General features: G+C 40.5%; 1 protein-coding gene and 1 long non-coding RNA gene across 4 annotated transcripts; one reads left to right on the forward strand and one right to left on the reverse strand.

The window, feature by feature from the left end:
• The first annotated feature begins 3,883 nt into the window (after window positions 1-3,883).
• LOC134539971 (uncharacterized) lies at window positions 3,884-8,419 on the forward strand. Of its 2 annotated transcripts, none has more exons than XR_010076375.1 (3): window positions 3,884-3,952; window positions 5,971-6,135; window positions 7,096-8,419. It is a non-coding gene; the product is annotated as an uncharacterized LOC134539971 (long non-coding RNA). The 2 variants fall into 2 exon arrangements; XR_010076374.1 differs by having other exon boundaries at window positions 3,911-3,980.
• Window positions 8,402-22,225, reverse strand: LOC134539969 (nucleolar protein 8). 2 transcript variants are annotated; one of them, XM_063382366.1, is made up of 9 exons: window positions 22,120-22,225; window positions 20,980-21,171; window positions 18,766-19,083; window positions 17,044-17,258; window positions 13,727-13,915; window positions 12,754-12,953; window positions 10,907-11,160; window positions 10,067-10,285; window positions 8,402-8,808 (listed from the first exon to the last, which is right to left on the reverse strand). In XM_063382366.1, exons 2-9 carry the CDS (start codon window positions 21,158-21,160, stop codon window positions 8,633-8,635), a joined length of 1,752 nt encoding a protein of 583 aa, XP_063238436.1. In that variant the 5' UTR covers window positions 21,161-21,171; window positions 22,120-22,225; the 3' UTR covers window positions 8,402-8,632. The 2 variants fall into 2 exon arrangements, with proteins under 2 accessions (XP_063238436.1, XP_063238437.1); XM_063382367.1 differs by having other exon boundaries at window positions 8,461-8,805.
• Window positions 22,226-22,235: the final 10 nt, after the last annotated feature.

Consider the following 22,235-nt stretch of genomic DNA (forward strand, 5'->3'; position numbering starts at 1 on the left):
AGGAAGCTATCTGCTTACAGAGTACACAGCTGGGTTGTCAACTTACGGGCCAATAAGAGCTCACAGCTGCCTGTATTCAAGAGGAGAAGTGCTTACAGAGGGGTGTTCACGATGGGGAAACTAGCCATTTTTCGCGTTGCTGCAAAGGGGTGAGGGCGAGTAGGAGTAGGCAGCTCGGCCGGCTTCAGCCAGCCTGTAGGGAGGGGTGTCCACTGTCTAACAATTACAAACAGCGAGGCGTGAATGAGGCGGTATGATAACAGACTGTGTGTTAGCTATTCAAGCCTTTTTCATTGATAGATGCCACTTCAGAATGCATTACCACATATGTAGGACATTTTCAAACTGTAAGCACTGCTTACAATGCTTACGTAGAATATTCGCCCCTGGTTTTGGTGCAACAATTAGCTGAAGGAAAGACAGGTGCTGATTTTGGCTTGTTGCCCGTGTGTTTGCATATTGATTCCTTTATTGGTTTTTTTTATAACATACAGCGCAACTAGCAATGGCGTGTATATATATATATATATATATATATATATATATATATATATATAAAGAAACATTTAAAATCAATTTTCCCCTTTGTAAGACGTTTTCAAAGAAAATATATTCTCATAGATAATGACGTTTGCAACTCTACTGCTACAGTATTCAGAAAATTTTTACTGCCAGCATTTTTGGTACTGATATATATTTATCAATATCGTTGTGATAAGCCTTAATTTTTAAAGTTAGTAAAGAGCTGTGCTTTAAAAAAAATGTTTGGTTTATTGTTTTTGTTTAGAGGATTTTTCTTGGAAACTATCATGGTTGCCAACAGTATGTATTGTGTGGCTGTTTTGCAATGCATATGGAAGTTGGCGCAGAGCGGCAGTTTGCCTGCACGTGTGTCGGCTAGGACCGTTCATACGTGCCCGGAGGAAGGGGGGGGGGGGGGGGCCTTCAAGGCGCGATGCGAGACGATAGCCAGGAGGAAGCCGCCACTTTGCCGTTTTACCGTTCCATTATTCGGCGGGCAGCCAGCCTCTCGCTAGTCCTTGATTAGAAAACGTGCTGCGCGCCGTTACCAAATACACTAAAACCGCATTCGACTTGCAGAAATAACATTCCGCCACTGAAGATTATCATCACAGCCACAACTATTTCGCCGAATCATTTGGGTCACATGTGCATTGCTTCACGGCACCGACCCAGTTATAAATAAGGAGAGGAAGTGGCTATCCTATCACCGGCAGTGGCGTAGCCAGGATTTGTGTATGGGGGGTGTTAAGAGCCATGCCCCCCCCTCCCCGTATTAAAGCGGGGGGTCCGGGGCTCCTCCCCCGGGAAAATTTGGATTTTAAGGTGTAAAATTGTGCTATTTTAGCAGTTTTCGGTACTTAAATTTAAATATTGTAATGGTAAAATTTTTATTAATTTTAATATGAAATTTGTTTGAATGATGAATAAGAAATTAAATAAAGATTTGGTGCTAAGGGGGGGGGGGTTGGAACCCCTAACCCCCCCCCCCCCTGGCTCGCCCTTGATCACCAGATCGCGTGTGGCTCGCCAAAGCATGTGATCTTGTTATCGAACCAATAAGCACTCTAAAAATAGGCAAGTTGAGTCTAGCCTGGAGTGATATGAATATAGGAAAAAAATTGTGGCTCTATGTACAAGCGTGTGGTTGAGATTCTAGGATTGCAACGCAGGCTTAGTTATACAAACTTGAACCAAGTTCACAATTGAAGTTTGCAGTAAAGTCGCACAGCACAAGACTAGTAAACATCCCGCAAACCTGCGTCAGGTCTCAGGCGTGCCGGAACCTTCATGAAGTTTGCATCACTGTTAGCCACGGCCGTAGCAATAGCTTTCACATGGGGGGTGTCCGCGGATAAAATCTAAAAATTTAAATGCTCAAATCTAGTCATTTAACAATTACTTAAACATGAAATGGGTACACACTAGTTCAGATACATACAATCAAGCTACATACAAACACTAGTTACTTTAAGTACATTAAAATAAAATTTATAAGTAATGTCCGTAAAGAATTTATTTTACTATAATAAAAGTAACAAAGTAGAAGATAGATAACATAAACAATATTGTATATCAATAGTTTTTTTTAAAACTACATAGGTGTTTTTATTCCATCTTTGTGATGCTTCGGCTTTTATTTATTTCCGTATTGCACAATCAAAATAAAACATTTTGACATAAAAAATACTACAATCAATTAAAACATTTGGCATAAAAAAACGTTCAAAATAAAATAATAAATTAGAGGTAAAAAGTTAAAAAATTGAAAACTTCAAAGTATAAAATTTAGCATTTTACATCTTATGGCCAACATATTTATGATTTCATCTGAATCCAGTTCAGAAACTATGTCACGATGAACGCTCATCAACGCAAGCCCAGTTAGTCGTTCATTTCCCATGCTGTTTCTCAAGTAGTTTTTTAACCTCTTTAGGGTTGAAAAACATATTTCTGGGGTTGCTGTGGACACTGGGAGTGTGGCCAAAATAGAGAGCAGCTTTTTAATAGTAGGAAGAAATTGATTCTTGCACTGATCTAGACTTTCTAGTGTGGTGGATGGTTTTTTCGCCATATGTTCCCAATGATTCTGCCATATTTCATACTCACTTGAAAAATTATTTGCCTCAGTTTCTCCCAAAAATAATAGTGCTATTTTTTTAAGCCTTTCGGTTATCCTGGATCCTTATTGATCTTCTCAGGCAGAAGCATTTGAATCCCTTCTATTGTTTTTTCATGTGGTTTAAATCGTGCATCAAGTTTTGTAATCACATGGTCAATGAAAGGGTAAAATACATTTCGACAATAATATATCTCGGCAGTTTCTCCTGGAACATCACTGCGCTGAGTTTGCCTTCCAGTCGTTCTTGGAACATTTATGTCGTGTAAACTGATATTCTTTGCTTGCTCGAAGAGGATCGCGAACTCTTTTTCATTCCGAATATTTTGTAAAGTATTTTTTATTGTTATTTACATAACTGCAAATATTGGTCAAATCGGCATTGGTATTTTGCATTGCCTTATTTAGATTTACTGTATATGAAAATACTTTTCTCAGTACAACTAATGACAAGATGAATTGACTGTTTTCCATAGCTGTTTGCAGTTGGTATGCTTCAGTGCTGACATTTCTATTAGCAGAATCCTGAAGTGTTTCAAGTGATGTGCGTACTACTGGAAGCATTTCTGCGAATCTCTCAACAGTCACATGTTTTTCTGTCCATCACGTCTCACAAAGAGAGATAAGCATTTAATGAGATGAGTTATTTTGATCCGCAATTTTCTTCATAAGACTCTCTCTAAGTGGAGATTGACGAAAAAAAGTTTACTATACTTTTTATGGTTCCGATACAGTTTCTTATCATATGTACCTCACTTGAATGCGCTAGAACCAAATTCAGAACGTGAGTCAAACAGGGTACGAATTGCGCTTTTGGGTATTGTTCTGCGATAATTGTTCTCACGTCTTGTAAGCGACCACTCATCACTGCAGCACCATCAAACCCTTGCCCAATAAATTTATCCATGTCCAAATTACAGCTTAAGAGATGCGGTATAATAGTCTTCGCTAACGCTTGAGCTGAAACTTCTTCTAAGTTGATAAATTCTAGAAAATATTCTTGGATGACAGATTTTTAGGTCGAGCAGTCAGTCTACTTCTTCAAATTGGGATTTCACTCTATCTTTTTTTTTCTTCAAAAAAATCCAAAAGTGATACTTGGTTTGATGTCCGTTTCATAATAAATTTTTATTCAAGAGTAGACAACAAAAGATGGCATGAAAAAACATGGCTGGCGATGGTGCGTGGTTCTATCAAGGTCGCGAGACTCGACTGTTGTGCGCATGCGCAGTAAGCGCGTCGCGCGGGAGGCGGGTGCGGCGCATGCGCAGTATGAATGATGCGGAGAAGTCGGGAGGGGGGATGTGCAAGGTGCAGTGTCCACGTAGCATTTATATAGGTAGTTCATTGTTGTGACGTGTGCTCATATTTTGTGGCACAGATTATATTATCCGTCATCAATATTCTGCTAATTTTAATTATGTCGTATGCTAAGGGGGGGGGGGGGGGGTCTGGACCCCCTGAACACCCCCCTTATATACGCTGTTACACTCCAAAGACCGCCGGACTAGCTCAGATATTTTACGTTTTGGTCTTCGAAGGGTAACTCACAAAGTACACTTGCATATTCGGATGCTGAAAAAGTGAGGTTATGTTTCCCTCAGAATATTAGTTATGGGCGATGTTGCATTTCAGTAATGTCTCTCGTACACAAAATGTTTTTCACTGATTATTTATTTATACCTTACAAATTCGCGAGACATTTTTCACCATCTTGCGACAACATTTACAAGTTGAAACAGTATTTTTCTCACAACAAATCAGCTTCATTAATTTGGATCACACATTGACTGGCCGAAAATTGAATTAATAAAACAGTTCGAAATTAAGTCCCGCAGTTGCACTCAACTTTCGGTATAATGCCGAAGGACAATGTCCTCGGAAACAGTGACAAACTTTGGTAAGTCCTGTTTTGGGCGATTACCGACGACTGTAGTCAAAAAATTCTAATTGTGTCCAAATAACAAAATAAGGTAGATTATAAACCGGTGATGCCCGGACCACAGCCGCGAAATTTACTCGTTAAATCTTCATAGTTAAGTTGTGAGCCACCTACTCAACTAACCACCTCCTCAGTCGCTGTTCAGTAGATGACTAGCCTAAAGAACCAAAACGATACACTGGTCTCAGGAGAGACCAAGGATTGCATCATTTCACTTTGTTGTTTGGTCTTTATTTACAAATACATACATTTAATTGACGACAACCTAATTTTTTTTTTAAAATGGCAATTTTTTTGGATGAAAAATTTGGTACCTACACAGTGCTGTAAGCAGGATAGGTGCATGCAGGGAGCTGTTACATCTTAGTCATCCCGCTGTAATATCGTATAGTCACTGTCAACGAAGCGAAGACTGCATGCCAGTTGGGTGCCTGGCCCTTAGGCGCAGATGCGTGTGAAGCATGAGCAAGAGTCGCTCTCGTGTGTAAATTCACACATTCATTGTTACGGTATTTTAAATTTTTGTTGTGGTATTGTGAAAGTGTATATTTTTACACATTCTTTGTGCAAAATTACTAATTCATCATGTAATGTTACACCAAATGTAGGTAAATAAAAAAAAAACTCATTTTTGGTATAAAGATACACAGAAGCGGTGTAAATTAATGATTCTTCTGAGATTGTATTTGTGGGTACACACATAAAGTCATTGTGAAAGTACAAAATATTTGTCAGAGAAAATTTAGAACTACCAAGGAACTACAAAAATACAATTTATTTTACTATTCATACTAATGAAAAATCATTTAATTGAAACTAGGTTACAAAGCAGTATTCCCTTTGGTCATGATTGTTACTATGCAGGATGGTCGTGATGTTAAGATTACTAATGTAATAATCACACGGTTGTGGATTCAATCCTCTGCTAGTGTACTCGGATTATAGGGGATAATTATTTTATAGTAGAAAGGTGGAAAAAAAAACATATTTTACATTTACAAATTGTTCAATAAAAGCTAAGTAAAATATTTTTGGAAGTTGTAGGTATAAATTAACATGTTTTTTTGTTAGTGTAAATATAGTAGACCTAAATGATGCAGTAAAATTAATTAAAAGTCATGGTAAATTTACATATGCATCTATTTGTAAATTTATACAACACAGATTAAAAATACACCAACAGCTATGGCATTTATACTAAACCGTAGCTATGGCAATTACACAAAATGTACGTGGGAGCAGAGTTCCCAACAGTCTTAGTGCAAGGTATTTTCATGCTCATGTTTAAGTAGAGGGAAATTACACCCCATGTGTAGGTGTAAAATTACACTTACACCGGCGGACACTGCTGCAATACATTACGTGTACAAAATAACTTCTTTTACAGAGTGGGTTGGCGAGATCCGGGGAAAGCATGTCGCAAGTCGTGTTGTCGGGAAGCGAAGACTCGTCGCACGCAAGACGCTCGAGGATCGAGCTCAGCTAGTGCGTCGCAGGAACCAGGCTTTAGCGGGCCCTCGTTCTCGAGCGCCCCGCTCCCGGCCGGCGGGAGGTGAGGACTTGTTACCCCCACCACTGGACAGTCCGAGTCAAGACTGCGTTCGACCAGCCTCTTAAGAGCATGGGGAAGGTCTCATGCATGAATGATGAGAACAATAAAACAATAATAGGATCTGGACGACTCGACATAATTCGATGGGGTTGTTTTTGTCGGCTAGAAATTTTCACTACGGAGACCTGAATGTACAGAAGTAGCATAAAGAGCAAAGAGGAAAGAAATTTCAAACAATTTTTTTCATAAAATAAGGGCTTGAAACAAAATATATTTGGCTATAAAATTATTAAAATCATGTAGGAAAGCCACTTTAATAACCATATATTGTAAACAAAATATATTTCCATTTTAAGTTAATTTTAAGTTATTTAAATATTCTATCATGCATTTGTAAAAGAAAATCATTGAAATATATATCATTCTAAGATTTCATTCTGATAGAGGGTTTGTTTTTTTCTGTGATTTCAATAATTTTACAGCCAATTATTTATCATACTTGTTTAGTTTTGCCATTTTTTTTTCAGGTCTCTGCACAATGAAAATATCTAGCCAACAAAACCAACCCCATCGAATTCTGTCAAATTGTTCTGATTCTATACTGTGTTGTTTCACAGCCACAGCATTACACTGAGTGAATATCTTTTGAAAAAATTTGTGGCAGAAAAACTAATGCACAGGAAGTATTCAGTTATAATCTTCTACACAGCCTTTAAAAAAAAAATTACTAAAATTAATAGCTTGATGGATGCTGACCAGTTGACTCGAAACAAGCGCTTCTCGCTACACGGGACGTGCCTAATCGCTGCGAGCGCTGGCCTTGAAGGCCCTCCTTGACACCTGCCGTGCTAATGGCTTCCCCCCCCTCCCCCGGAGGCGCGGGAACAATGCGCTCCGCTCCGCCGCCCCGGCACAATCCCGGCTCGACTCCGTAACGGACACTTATACGACTATCCGCAGGTGGCCACGAAGACGTGCACGACCCAGTTGCTGTCCCGGGGAGGGCACAGAGCAGCGGCCGTTACAGAGAGCAAGCTCCGGCCACAACTACCGGGGCCAGCCTGGCACCGCCGGCAGACGAGGATGTCGCTGGGCGTGGCAAACTGTACAGCACAGAAATTTACACGACCAAAAAATGAAAGCGCCCTTAATCTCATATTCATATATTTAGCAGCATAAGTATTGTTAACATAAAAGAGTCAGTGGCGGATGTGAGGGGTGGGGGGTGGGGGGGAGGGGAAATGCAGCTCCCCCTAGAGTTATGGAAAAACTACGAGATCTCAGTGAAGGCACTACGTTATTCTGAATGATGCTAGGAGAGCTGTTACAACATTTGGAATCACAATCACAAAGGACAAAGGCAATGATGCATGTTGAGAATCATAGTGTAAATGTGCTAACCCTTTGCTGACCTAAGTTTTTTTGAATACAAAATGTTTTGACGTGACGTCTAATAAATAGATGAGCGCCGGCTGCACGCATGAAAAAGTGTCCCATTACGCACATTGTCCCGTTACACTCATTGTACGCTTGCGCCGCATCTATCTCTCTTCCACTCGATTGGAACAACCATCAATTTGACTTTTTCGAGGCACATTAAACTTGAAACACTTCCATTCGTTTCCTACTTTTCCTATCATCATCCTATTCTAAACAGAACAACACAGATTGGAATAATTTAAATAGCAAACATGTAAATGTTATAGTTAAAATAATCTCTTCGTTAAAGTAATAAACATAGTTGAATTAATGAGAGCAAATAAAAGTAAATTTATCACTTAAATTGTAGATTTCATTTCACTCCTTTGTATCCATACAAAATAGTGATAATTCAATAAAAATTATTCAATTTTATTCATAAAAGTATGCAATCATTTCATCAATGTTTTGTTATGACGTCACGTTAAACTTTCGTCCGTAAACCGACTTTACAGACAACCAATTTTTTATTTTAATTCCAAATCCTCTCCCGAAAATAAATTCCTGAATCTGCCACTGATAATATTTTTTTAGTTTAAATATGTTAGGTTTAAGTAATACATCAATTCTGTTCTCCTTTGCAGTGCTAAAGATATTTCAATGTATGCAGTTGAGTGGAGATGTTTAGAATAGAAGTGATTCAAAATGTTCACAACTGTAGTTACCAAAAAATTATGAGAAGCATGGAACTTTAATTAATTGTGTAACTTAACAAGTAAACTAATACTACACGGTTGTCAGAAATGTATATGTATGTAGTACGTTGAAATGAAAACAAACAATAAAACATTGAGAGCAGCTAAAATAATTCGTAAAAACTTTAATGATATATATTACATTAAAAAATATTTACAGTACACCCCTGGGGAAAAATTATTTCACAAGAGACTTTAAAAATCCGGAAAACTGATTATAACAAGGCTAGAATTTATAAACAGAGTTAAAAAATAGGTATTTTAATTTATTAAACAGGAAACATTAGTAGGTGACTTCTTAGATGCAGCGTTATCTGCTGTTTTTACTTCAATTTCTTATGATTAGTTTCTTGTCTGAATGTTCCTTTCTTCTTATGTACGTTGTGCCTGCTGCTTCTCACTTTTATCTTGGCCCACCTCTTCAAGTTGTTCCTGTGCTCTGAAAATTTTTCGAGCGCCGCAGTGTCACTCACTTTTTGATTGAAGAAATTGACACCTTCTGAAACAGGGAGTCATCCAATAATGTTGCCTCAGCCACAGTGAAGACGTCAGAACTGTTCTGGCTACAAAATGTTAAATGCACCACAGTTTGCAAGACAAAAATGAATGAAAATATGGCTCAGTCTCATGTACAGAGTTGGTTGTTTCATTTCCTTGGCACTGTAATCAAGGGGTAATCCTGTAAGTTTATTTCAGATAACAGGGGTCTGTGAGTAACTATTTTGAAAAATATTCAATATTCATGAATGATCTGATATTCAATTCACATTTCAAATTGAATATTCTTTCAAATTATGCTACCAATAGATATGCCTACATCAAAACAGACTTATTCACAAAAAAAATTCAATGGAAAAAAAGAAAAGAAGAAAAAGAACATGTATTAGGCTAAGATGTTTTACTGAGAAAATTAGATCTCTTTTTTGCAAGATTATTCACACATTGTTTTTATACTTAACAAATAATTAATCATTATAATGATTAATAATATTCTATTTTATATATATATATATATAACAAGATAAACAAAACAACTTTCAAACTCAAAATTCATTGGTTTATAATATGCCTTGCCAGGTTTTAAAATTTATTTTATTTAAGACCTCTCGTTATGGTTATATGTATATTTTTTATTTGACTAAATTTTGGATAAATTTTTCTTGCACAGTATATTAAAAAAATTCACTGTATGTACATACAAATTAAACTAGAAAAATTTTTGATATTCGTGAATATTGTGATATTCTTTTGCACTAGTTGCTGGGTGACAAATTTTTATAAAACATTATCTGTGAGCTGTAACATATCACACAAGTGATTGTAAAATGTGAACACAAGCATGACTTTTCACCACTACTAGACAATGTGTAGTGGATATCTGATGTAAAAAGTGGAGACCAAACATAAAATGTATGAGAGCAATCGTGATATAAATTTACAGGCAAAGCCCTCAAATAAAAGTACAGCAGAAAACCTGGAACATAAGAACAAGGCTTAACTTTAGTAAAAATTCAATTTTTTATTTTTTTTTTTTTTTTTTTAAATATATTCCCAAATAATAAGAAACTAATATGTAGTCATTCTATACACAATTTTGGTTAAAAAGTAAACTTGAATGAATTCTTTTTTCTTCTTGAGACATGGAAAGCCAATAACTAACGTTTTACTTCAGTTTTGCTAGAGAGAGGTCGTATTGTCACAGCCCTGAAGCTCGGACAGCACGCCCTGTGGACAGCACTGTTCGCGGAGACGCTCACCGCTCAGTCTCTCGTCGTCTGGCAGGAAGAAGAACGAGCTGGTCCCCTTGAGGGGTCCCTGGATCGCCGGAGGCTGGCCACTCGCTTCTCCGGCCTCGTCGTCGCCTGTCCCCTGGAAGCTCGAGTCGTGCTCGAAGGGTTTACGAGCCAGCGCCTTCTCACCCCCTGTGGTCGCCTCTCTGTCAGTCTGGTCACTGTCTCTGCCTGCCTCTGCTTCTTCTACAAGACGGGCAGAGACACACTCACTGTGTGGAACAGTAGTACAGGGCTCACCATCTTGCAATTTCAAATATTTTGAAACTGCTTCTGCGCTAAATTTTTTTGGTTTGACATGGCATAGGACTTAGCATTGGCTACTTTTCAAAGTCAACATTTGTGAAATGGTGTGATTATCATGATAGTTATATTTGCCCATGTTTGCAAATATGTAGTTTTATATTTATGTCTTGTCATGGCAAAAATTAGGATAAATACCTATTTCTAAATTAGAATTTCTGGAAATACTTTCCCTTTTTTCAATTTCCAACATCGATTTACATAATCTAAGAAAAGTTGTAACACGTTATACAATAATTAATTTTCTGCGGATTGCTAGGTACTTGTTCCTGTCAGTTGCTAAAAGATAGCAGGGGTCCTCCTATCTAACTCTCAAATGTTAAGTGAGCCATCAAGTAGTGAAGAAGGATAAGATGTATGTTTTATTTTCTAGTTTTGCAGAAAATTTTCCAGGTAAATTACGGGAAAATTTTCCAATAAAACCTTTTCCGCAAAACTTTCACCTCTACCCTTACTGAAATTCTAACAGCTAATATATGACAAAGCTAAAAACAAGCAGCCTACCGTCATTTGATCCGAACATCTTCAGCAAGCTGAAGGTTTCGGTCTGACCGTCCTTCTGAAAACTTTCTTTCAGAGAATCGTTGATCTTGTAGAACTTCTCTTTGGAAACCTTTGTGCTAGGCTGCGGAATCGCTTCCGCAGCAAGTTTCTTCTTTTGTGAAGTTCCATTTACGACGGGAGTGGTCGCCCTCTTCTTGATCTCGTATTTCTCGTGATCGGGTTTGGTCGGATCAAACCGCAGCATCGGCTTCTCCCTGCAAAAAATATTGACCGGTGTTTTTACAAACAGGCGTGTGTGTGCGTGTGTGCGTGTCAACTGTTTGATGCTGCGACGATGGGGGGACTAAGCCAGTGGCAGTGACTTCGACATCCAAGTGACTCGTGTGATATATTTTCAAGAGTACCACACAGTCCCCCTCCCTCCATCAAAGGTGACACACATCACTTTAACGTGTAAGCTAACAAGCAATATTGACATTGTGACTTTAGAGTTACTGATAGCAATGCTATGGAAACTGGTTAGTAACGTATCTATTACCACCACCATGTTTTTAAGGTTTCATCCGAAGACATTTATATCTTTGCCTTTAGTCAAACATCACTTTTTTCTGGCGATGCACTTCGGTGCATGTGGCAAGAAGAACGGAAGTGAAGGGTTCGCTCATGGTCGGAGAAGAGTCGGGCGGAAGAAGTGGACATTAGTGCCGTGGGTCAACATTTTGAGGGTTCTGAATTGTGAACGTGAGCTAAACGGAAGAAAACAGAAGTGTTGCTTAGTTGTTTGCCACACAAACAACCTTTGCATGGTAAGGGTGCAAGGTATCTAGAATTAGAAGAAAAACTCCTTGAATATGAGAACAATAAAGACAATTTGGGTAAGATGTCTTATGTAGATGTAGTAGTATTTTTTTTTGGGGGGGGGGGGGGGGGAGAGAGAGAGAGAGAGAGGTTTAAAAATCTTCAAAAGACACCAACAGGTGGGATTGTTGGTAGTGTCAGATTTTTGCTGACTAAAAACAGTCCTCTCTTACTGTCCTTTTAGGAAGGGGGCCAGACCGGAAACCACTTTCGTATTACTTCAGCCTGGCCCAGGTTACGCGACTAGGCGCTCTTCTTGGTCAGTTCTCAAGCTTCTTTGCTCTCAGTACTGCTTCGGCGTAGCTCATTATTGTCTCCCAGTTCAGCGGAGAGCTGCTCATAAGGTGAATTATGTTTCCTTGGCTCAATTTGGCTCCGATTGTTTCTTCGGCCGCTGTTCTTTCTGTCTCCCATCTGCCGCAGTGGAAGAAGGTGTGGCAGGCATCATCAGTGTTTGCTGGGCAGTATTAGTAGTAGTAGTAGTGGTGGTGGTGGTGGTGGTAGTAGTAATGGTGGTGGTGGTGGTGGTGGTGGTGGTAGTAGTAGTCGTAGTGGTGGTGGTGGTGGTGGTGGTAGTAGTAATGGTGGTGGAGGTGGTGGTGGTAGTGGTAGTGGTGGTAGTAGTAGTTGTAGTGGTGGTGGTGGTGGTGGTGGTGGTAGTAGTAGTGGTGGTGGTGGTGGTGGTGGTGGTAGTAGTAGTGGTGGTGGTGGTGGTGGTAGTAGTAGTAGTAGTGGTGGTGGTGGTGGTGGTGGTGGTAGTAGTAATGGTGGTGGAGGTGGTGGTGGTAGTGGTAGTGGTGGTAGTAGTAGTCGTAGTGGTGGTGGTGGTGGTGGTGGTAGTAGTAGTAGTAGTGGTGGTGGTGGTGGTGGTAGTAGTAATGGTGGTGGAGGTGGTGGTGGTAGTGGTAGTGGTGGTAGTAGTAGTCGTAGTGGTGGTGGTGGTGGTGGTGGTGGTAGTAGTAACAGCGAAACGCGAGGGCTGCACTCACATGTTCCTGCGCTTCTTGCTGTCGGAGAGGGGCAGCTCGCGCCCCAGCACGGCCCCCAGGATCCTGAGGTTCTGCGCCCGCTCGTCCTCCACGACCTCCTCCTCCTCCTCGTCGTCGTCCCGGGCCGGGCCGTCGTCCCGGAACCGCCCGTCCAGCCGGAAGCGCTCGTCGTTGCCGTACCGGGCCTGCAGCTCCAGCAGCTGCGGGGGAGCACGGCCGTGAGCGCGCTTGCCGGGCCCGTTGGCCAGGCATGTTCATAACTCCTTTGTAACTATCGCTAGCCGCACTGTTTCGAGTTGAACATTATCAGTCCTTCGGAAGATAAAATACATAGCGAAAAGGTAATTTTTATTGTAAAAAATTTATACGAAAACATAGTATAAGTGTTTATTAAGGTTTATTTTTGACATCTGACTATATAACACCACGAAACTTGATAAACAAAATTCAAAATTCCTGGAAGATTCTGCTTTATGGCAATGCCAGTCGCCAAATGGGCACACTTTCATTTCAGTTACTTTTGCATCAAGCCAGAGTTATTATTCCCTTAAATGCAATAGTTAATCAAAATTAAGGATTTTTAAGGATTTTAGAAGATAATAAGGATGTTTAATGGTCATTAAATATAAAAATGGAATTTTGAGGAGTTATTAATGACCTTTAATGATCGTACGAATCCTGCACAATCTGATATAACATTTTGCAAAAATAAATGCAACAATAATTCGGATGGAGTTACGAAACTAGGAACAAATTACATAAACAAGTTTCTTAGTCTACGGCCATTTTCACATCTTGTGTACATTTTACACTTACTATTGCAGACCAATGTCGCTTTTTTTTATGTCTTTACTGCTAATGAGATGTAACCCAAATAAAATAAAAATAAAATAAAACATTTTCCATGACCACTTTCGAATCCCCTGCAGTCTGGAGACCAGAAGGGCAGCGACCAGGGGCGGACTGCACGAACCTGGCGCCCCTGCTCGCCCTCGAAGTGGCGGTTGATCGTGAGCGTGTCGTCGTCGGCCGAGCCTCCCCCCTCCTCGTCCTCGAACAGGGCTGGACCGGCCGCGGGCCCCGGTCGCTTCGCTTCCTGCACGACCGCGCTGACGCCGTCGTCGTCGAACACAATCTTCTTGTTCAGCGTCAGCCTGCCGTCCTGCCGAGCACACGGCAGGTGAGGCAACCCGACGCAACACTTCGCTGCAGGCCGGGGGCAGCAGGTAGTCATGTACCGATTTTATCATTTTAGTATCGGTATCGGCTCATGTTTCCCATTTTCCGGATCTCTGATGCAATTGTTTCCAACTGATACTTAACAAACCAATACACGTGAAAAAAAAGTAAAATTTTATCTATTTATATTTACCTGTTTATAGTTCTGTAGGCATCTTTTACTCCAATTTTTCTGTATTTTAAGGCTAAACTTGAATGTTGTGTTTGTTAATTAGTCAAAGGCATAATGTGTACTGTGCTAAGCAAAAATTTTATGCTGAAAATACTATTTTTAACTAACAAAAATTATTTTAATAAAAAGTGCTATTAAAGTACTGACTTATCAATTAAAAAGATCACATTTCTGGAGACTTTTACTGCTATTATTTACAAAAATGTATTTAATCAGTTTTCAATCGGTAACTTGGCTTCTGGGTTGTAGCAGCGTCCTTGGCAAATAATTCACCTTGGTATGATTGGTGAATTATTGGCCAAGGACGCGGCTACAACCCAGAAGCCAAGCTACTTCAGACAATGGTCGTGAAAGCCTGCGAACATTATCAGTTTTCAATCAGTTATCGGCTATGTTAAAAAAATGTATCTGTGATTGGATCAGTATCAGTTTTTATCCGTATCGCCCATCGCTACGAACAAGCCCTTGCAAGGAACTGAGCAGACTTTGTCCCAACTACTGCTGATCACCTCTTTTGAACTGAAAACTAAGGGAGGTTAAAATTATATGTACATAATATAACATTACTTAGCTGTATTTGTATTGATGTCTCAATATATGAAATTTGAATCATTCTGTACAGGTTTCATAGTACAACTTACTCCTGTCTCGCTCACTATTTCTGCAACCTCCTTCCTTAGGAAGCAGTTTTTTGTCCAACAGAAATATTGCCATTACTCTTATGTTAGCTTAAAAGTGTTTAAATTGAAGCTAAGCATGACCAACCATTCCAAAAAATAATTAAAATTGACTGTTATTATGAAATCTTTCTAATTGAAAATAAATTAATATATGATGAAAACTGTGTACATACTCTATGCAACTACTGAGTTTTATCACATAATCGTTGCACCGTTATGTTAAGGTGTCAAAATTTGGAGAAAAAAATTTCTCGCATAAACGTCGCCAAGCGCTTTGTGTAGGTAGTTTTCATGTATAAATTTATGTATTTTAAAGTTGAAATCTAATATTCATTCAGATTTTAACTCTTACTTATACAATGAACAGAAATAGAAATACAAAGTTTCCTGTGTAATTTTCTGTTAATGACATTTCAAACGTTATAACCTTTATCTGTTCGTCTTTGTTGCCACTGTGTATCGCTTATAAAAATTAGGCCAGTTCTAGTTGGCATCATTCATGTTTGATTACATTGATTCCTGTACGAGCACACCCATGTAAGCGAATATCGTTATCTAACAGAATGCATGCAATGCGCACACTCTGTTTTGTGCCGAGTTAACTACATTTTGAGGGTGTACGGTGTTATGGAGAAATTATCGGTACTAAATAGTGGGCGCCACCACGTGAGTGGGCACGTGGACCCGGCGAGAGACTCTAACCCAGGGCGTTACGTGGCCCGTGTGCGGCGAGATATTTGGCCCTCTGGATAGTGAACGCGCCGCTCTCGACCCTACCTAAGCCCGCTCTCAGCGTCGGGCACGCTTCTAACACGCAGTGGGTTCTCAGGGCGTCCCACACGCCGCCGACCAGGTTGGGGTCCCACGTGGTTCCCCGAACACAAAGACACGTAACACAGTTAATTAGTTTATTGTACTCACGCTTTATTTCCGTACACGTTCCTTCACTGGTACAACTGATAAAATGCCCGGGGCACGAATCGGCTTTTAAGTGAGGAGGCGAGCCACGCACGTGGTCGCCTCAAGGCAGCGACACGACCGCCCTCGGCTGGCGGGTGAGATAGACTGGGCCGAGATCATGGTTTGCAGGTGGCAACATGGCGCCCTTCGCGCCGAACACAACTACCGTTACAACATTCTGCGATTCCGTGCCCCGGCGAAAGTTAAGTAAATAATAGATTACATTAATAATTATATAAAAATTACTGGCAATTTAAAATACATTAATGTTTACGTAGTTATTAAGAATTATTCTAAAACATTTCTACCCTCGTCCAAGTCCGTGCCTATTCGGGTCCGCCCGGGCAACGTCTATAGTTTTATAATTAATTGTAATATTTAAATTGGAGAAACACATGATTAAACTGTAACAAAACACTGGGGCAAAAGAATAAAAGAAAAAGGGTTACAATGTGAATTAATATATTTAGGGGTGCGGCGCACTGCATTTAAGCGCCCTCTTGCCGGGCTGGAAACACACGCACACACGCATGCACGAGCGGGAGGTTTGAATAGAGATGGTGGTTGGGCGGTGTCATATCGGGCTCAAAGGGGCCGCAGGCCCGGACGACGTCAATTTGATAACCCGCACTCTTTCGTGGTGTGTACTACAACGATAGTTATGCGTTAGTTCCGGCTCACGTTCAAGTCACAATTTTCGTTTTTCTATAAAAATTTCAACAAAATATTTTTGTTGCATTACTTATTAATTCAAATTGTTTGGCATGCTTTTTTATACACTACTTTTTAGATAAACGTACTTTCCATAAATAGGTTTTGTTTTAATGAATAACTATATGTAACAAAAAATGCTTTTTTTTCGCATAAAAATTACACCCATACTTTTCAACCTTGATTTTAGTATAAAAAGTGCAACGATTATGCGATAAAACTTGGTAACACTAACATGTATAAAAAAAAATAGCCTACTTTATTTTCTATTTAAAAAAAAAAAAAACTGATTTTTCTAAACTAAATTAGTATTCAAATATTGACAACAGGGGATTTTCACGTTTTTATTTTTGTAACCCATACATCGAAGACTATCCCAACTACTGCAAACCCTTAGAGTTTTTTTCCCTCCAATAGCCTGAAATTTGCTATGGAATTAAAGAGTGCACTGAGAGTGATGGAAAGATCTAAACTGCTGCCTTCGCGAGTAGTTCGCTGCCCACATCCGCAACGCACACGGCAACTCACCACCGACGCCAGCGCCGCCCGAACCAGCCTCTTCTGCTCGTTGAACAGCCGCTTCTTCCGGGCCACCGCCTGCAGTCGCTTCTGCTCGGACAAGTCGACCTTGAGCTCGGGGAAGGTTGCGGTGGGGGCGTCCCGGCCGCTGGTCGCCTCGCTGGGCCTCAACGCTGCCCTGGCGGCCGGGCTCGGTCCCTCCTGCCTCGCGGCCCGCCGACCACCTGCTCGCGACGACACAGACAACAACAAGCTGGTCGGTACACATTACCCCTCTCACGTGACAATAAACAAAGCAGCTTTAATTAGGTACAAAAATGAGCATTAAATATTTCATCAACTAATATCATGTATATCCAATTATAATTTTACTTAAAATCAAATGCCAAGATTTTTTATTTTATTTTCCAGAATAAAATGCATTATTCAAGTGTAAAGAAGCCTAAATTAAATTTAAAATCATTCCCCTCTAGAAAGGTATTCTTACTGACATGATCACTACCAACAAGAAACAACCAAAATTAACCACGAATAATGTTTTAAAAATTTTATGCATATTGTAGCACACGAGAAAACGTGTTCGGAAAGGATAGTCGAATACAGTTAATCCCTTAGCTACTATTTACACTATTATTTAAATTAAAACACTTAAAATGTCAGTCTGCAAATTAATCACTCCTTTCATTACATCAACAGTTTAACCTCCCCACAGGAGCTGGGCTCGACAGGGGCTCTCCCTACCGCTCGTCTCTTACCGCACGCGCCTCTGTCCCAGCACACTGCCTCGCACCACTCACACAACACAGTCCCTGATGCAACAATCTTCCAACACGAAGCCCATCGCTAATCATCTACTTCCGCACACCCAGGGATCACTCGCCCTCGCATGCCAGTCTTTCCATTCGTATACCTCCCAAGATTTCCCTGTAAGATCTCATAGCTCTCTGAAGTGTCCCCTCATCAGAATCTTGACTTAACATTCGAAGCTCCAAGAACAGTGGAGTCCTAGTTATGCCACTTCACACAGACGAGGCTCTGGGAACGAGCCAAACTCTCGGGAGCCACAGAAAAGTCAACAGAGGGGGAGGGGGGTGGATAATAAATGTGCCGCTGCTAATCGGATTAAGCGTGTAACGGTAATGCAGGTATGAGCAGTGCCTGCGTCGCACCCCACCTGGCTGGCCAGCATTGTCGCAGGAGTCCTCGTTACGATATTTACATATTTAGTAACAGTGAAGGAAATGGTTTTGGAGTCTAGAGTTGCAACTAACATTTAATGTTAGTTGTGATAAGTAAGTAATGATTCAATCAATTACATTCAGTTTCAGCTGCCTCCTGTAGAACTAAATAACAAGGTGCAACATCATCACAAAGTCCACCAAACCACACAGTAAATATTCCCGTATTGACAAATCAACTAAAAAACAAAAGTTTTTGTATTTGATAATATAAAGTTGAAGGAAAATTTTAAAATTTGGAAGGATCCACTAAATTGTACTATTTACAGTAAGGTAAAACCTAATGAAAAAAAGTTGATAGGCTTTTTGTATGGACGATTACCAAATGTAAAACAATTAGTAGTGAACTGAAAGGTAGGTACATACATCAAACTGAAAAACTTTTTATTGATGCTTCACCATACCATAAATAAAATTCATCAAAAATATAAAAGTATATCACTAAACAGGGAGATGATACGAACACAGGCGCTGTGCGAGAACAAGAACGCACCTTCGCTCGGGGCGTCGTCATCTCTCCAGACGTTGCTGAAGGTCTCGAGGCGCGACAGCATGCTGGGCTTCTTGCGGGGCGCGTCGTCCGCGTCCCCCCGGGAGCGCTTGGTGCCGTGGAACATCGGCAGGCCGCTTTTGTGGGCGACAGGGGCATCCCCCGGGTGCTCTGCAGTGTCGGGGCCCTGGGGCACGGGCGGGGCAGGCGGCCGCGACTGCTCCTCCCGCTCCCTCTGCAGCCGGCTGAGGAAGCTCTCCCGCGCCAGCTGCGCCGTCACGCCCTGCCCCCTCCACTCCCGCCGCTGCAGGCCATTCAGACCTGCCGACCACCGCGCCAGACACTTGCTTTTGTATTTGTCGTGAACCCCACACATCTTCGCCACTGCGTCACGCATGCCTCCAAGACTGGGGACATCATCAGCCACCAGACGTGGAGGACTGATGAATCGTGGGGTGGGAGGCCGCAGCGAGCAAACAGCAGCCAGTGGACTCGGAGCCCGCCTCCCCACCTTCCAGACGCCCCGGTAAGGGACGCCCCTTGGGACGCATGAGCTCTCCGTGACCCTGCGTGCGGCGCTCAGGTCATCGCCTTCGTACCCAGGGCAGGTCATCTTAGTTACAGTGAACACCTGATATCTTGGACCTCAGAATCCCAGACCAATTCAGCTCAAGTCCACGCCATACTTTATAAAAATATGTTATTTTTTGACGTGAAAACGTCTAATAAATCAATGAACGCCGGCTGCACGCACGAAAAAGTGTCCCACTACGGATGTCCCACTACGGATGTGTTCTGTTTGATCATTGTACGCATGCGTGGCATCTCCCTTCCACTCGATTGGAACAACCATCGATTTGACTTTTCAACCTTATTTTCGTCGTTTGAATTATTAATATTATGTAATTTAGGGATCGTCCATCGATTTTCAGCACAATCGGTATCTACGGTTATTTAAAAGTAATGTTTAAAATTCAAATACGTTTTGAACCAACAATGGTGTTTTACAATTACACATAATAATTCAAATTACACCCAGGATCTTTTGCACAATGTTTTAAAAAATATTGTAACACAATATAAATAAGTTTGGTGTATTTGGGATGCGTATTTGTTATAAAATTGTGTTAATATTAAACCCCTACCGTGAACAAAGTTTTTATATATATATATATAAAATTTGAAACTATATTAATTTAGTATGGCCTCGTGGGCGTGTGGTTAGCGTACCTAACTTTTGAACTAGAAGTTGTCGGTTCGAAACCCGGCAGCTGCGAAATTCTTTTGTACTTGTAAAAATAAATATGGTGCATGCAACATTTCAAAAGTAATAAATATATTTGAATTAATGAAAGCAAATAAAAGTAAATTTATTAATTCAATTGCACATTTCATTTCACTCCTTCTTTTTATCCATACAAAATAGTGATAATTCAATAAAAATGATTCAATTTTATTCATAAAAGTATGCAGAGGTAGATTTTATCATGCAAAAGATTGAAAAATTAAAAAAAAAATTTTTCCTCAAAGAATATAATATTTTTAATGCCTAAATGGTTTGGTTGCAAAAACCTATTATGGCTCAGTCTCAGGCCGAATATGATATATCCTTTTCTTCAGGATCAATCATTTCATCAATGTTTTGTTATGACGTCACGTTAAACTATCGTCCGTAAACCGACTTTACAGACAACCAATTTTTTTCAATGCAAATGAGTCGTGTGTAATTCTGCTGAAAGAACTTAGGAAAAGTGTGTACACCTTACTTAGACACACATGAGTAATGATTGAATTAGGAACTAACCTCACTGACTGCGAGGTACGTAACAATTGGGGAGGTACAGAGCAGGAAGCCTTGCTGTTGAAAACAGGTACAACCGCTTGGATATTTTACGTTTCTTTTTTAAAATGTTCTCTGTACTCCAGAAAATGTGATTTGTGTGTGCTTGAAACAGGAAAATGATATGAAGGAGACATATAATATTTATCCACTTTAAAACTACTTTAAATTTTTGGCAGACAGTGCCAAAAAAAAAATTTCCCTGACATTAAATTCTGGCATTCTGTCTTCTGTCAGGATGAAATCATGTGCAAACCTCTATGTCACGTAGCTACCAATCGTAAGACAGCCGAGTCTGAAAGGCAGTGCATGATCAAACAAACAAACAAAAAAAACAAACAGAAGCAGGAAGGAAGACTGGCAAAGAAAGCACTCACAAGCGTTCAAGCTGTTGGGGTTGATGTTCAAGTCGACGTAGGCAAACGAGGCAGCGTCGCCGCGCTGCTTCACCTCCACGGAGAGCACCTGCCCGTAGTGGCCGCACTTCTCCCTGATGTCTGCCTCGGTGGTGCCCGCGGGGAGGTTCCCCACGAAGATCCTCCTCGTCTCCACGTGCATCTTCAGAGCCTCTGCAACAGCAATGACATCTTCACAGCCTCTGTAACAGCAATGACGTCTTCACAGCCTTGCAAGAGCAATTTTTTATTTTATAGTTATTATTTACATTACATTGCGTTACAATATCCAAATAAAAATATACACGCTATGTATGTAACAACATAATTAAAGCACAACATGGCTACGGCCGCTTCACTGCATACGCTATCTAATGTGACCTACATCTGCAATTTCACAGAAATCTGCGGAAATTAAGAAACACGGATTACAGGGTAAATTGAGCAACGTCTTGAGTGTTTGATAAATGTATTTTTCGAATTTTATTATTTTATTTACTGAAAAGCCAGTCACGCGAGAATTTAACCCGTATGCCGGACAAGAGGAGGTAAAAATGTCAGTTGACAAAGAGGACTGGTAATATTTCTGCACATTGCTTAAGTCATTACCACATAACATGAGATACATGACACCTACTGTGTGGAATTTCATATTGGGGATAGTGTGCACAGTATACAACACAATTTATTTATTTTTTAATTGGTTGAATGGATATCTGCTTCCGCCCCCACAACCACGACTAAATGCCTTTTCTTAGTCAAAGCCTTTTAATATCATATCATCAATCAAATATCCGTACTTAGATTGACACCCACGCCTTACCCGGGAATCGAACCCAGAACCCCTCGCACCGTAAGCCGCAGTGCATTCGACTACGCCACGGAGGGCGGTTATTACAACACACCATTAACATGCGCGACACGGATTCCTGTTGTGTGGCATGTCATATCGATGATAATGTGCACAGTACACAACACACAATTGACATAGTGGGGTCGCTGGTAGCTTGCTAGCTTTGTAGTTCACTAGCGCAGTTCACTGCACTGTACCAGTTGATATTACTTTTCAAAGCACATAACAGGTAGGACACACTGTTAGCAAATTAAAACTATCAGCTTCACCTCGGCAGTTTGAGACTACACTCTGATACGCCTTATCACGTGTAGGCAGTAAATTTGACCATGCTTTCGTTTATTATCATAACATTAGCCAATCATAGAATAACACCACAACTAGA

The sequence above is a fragment of the Bacillus rossius genome, chromosome 16 (assembly GCF_032445375.1).
Source record: "Bacillus rossius redtenbacheri isolate Brsri chromosome 16, Brsri_v3, whole genome shotgun sequence".
NCBI lineage: Eukaryota > Metazoa > Arthropoda > Insecta > Phasmatodea > Bacillidae > Bacillus > Bacillus rossius.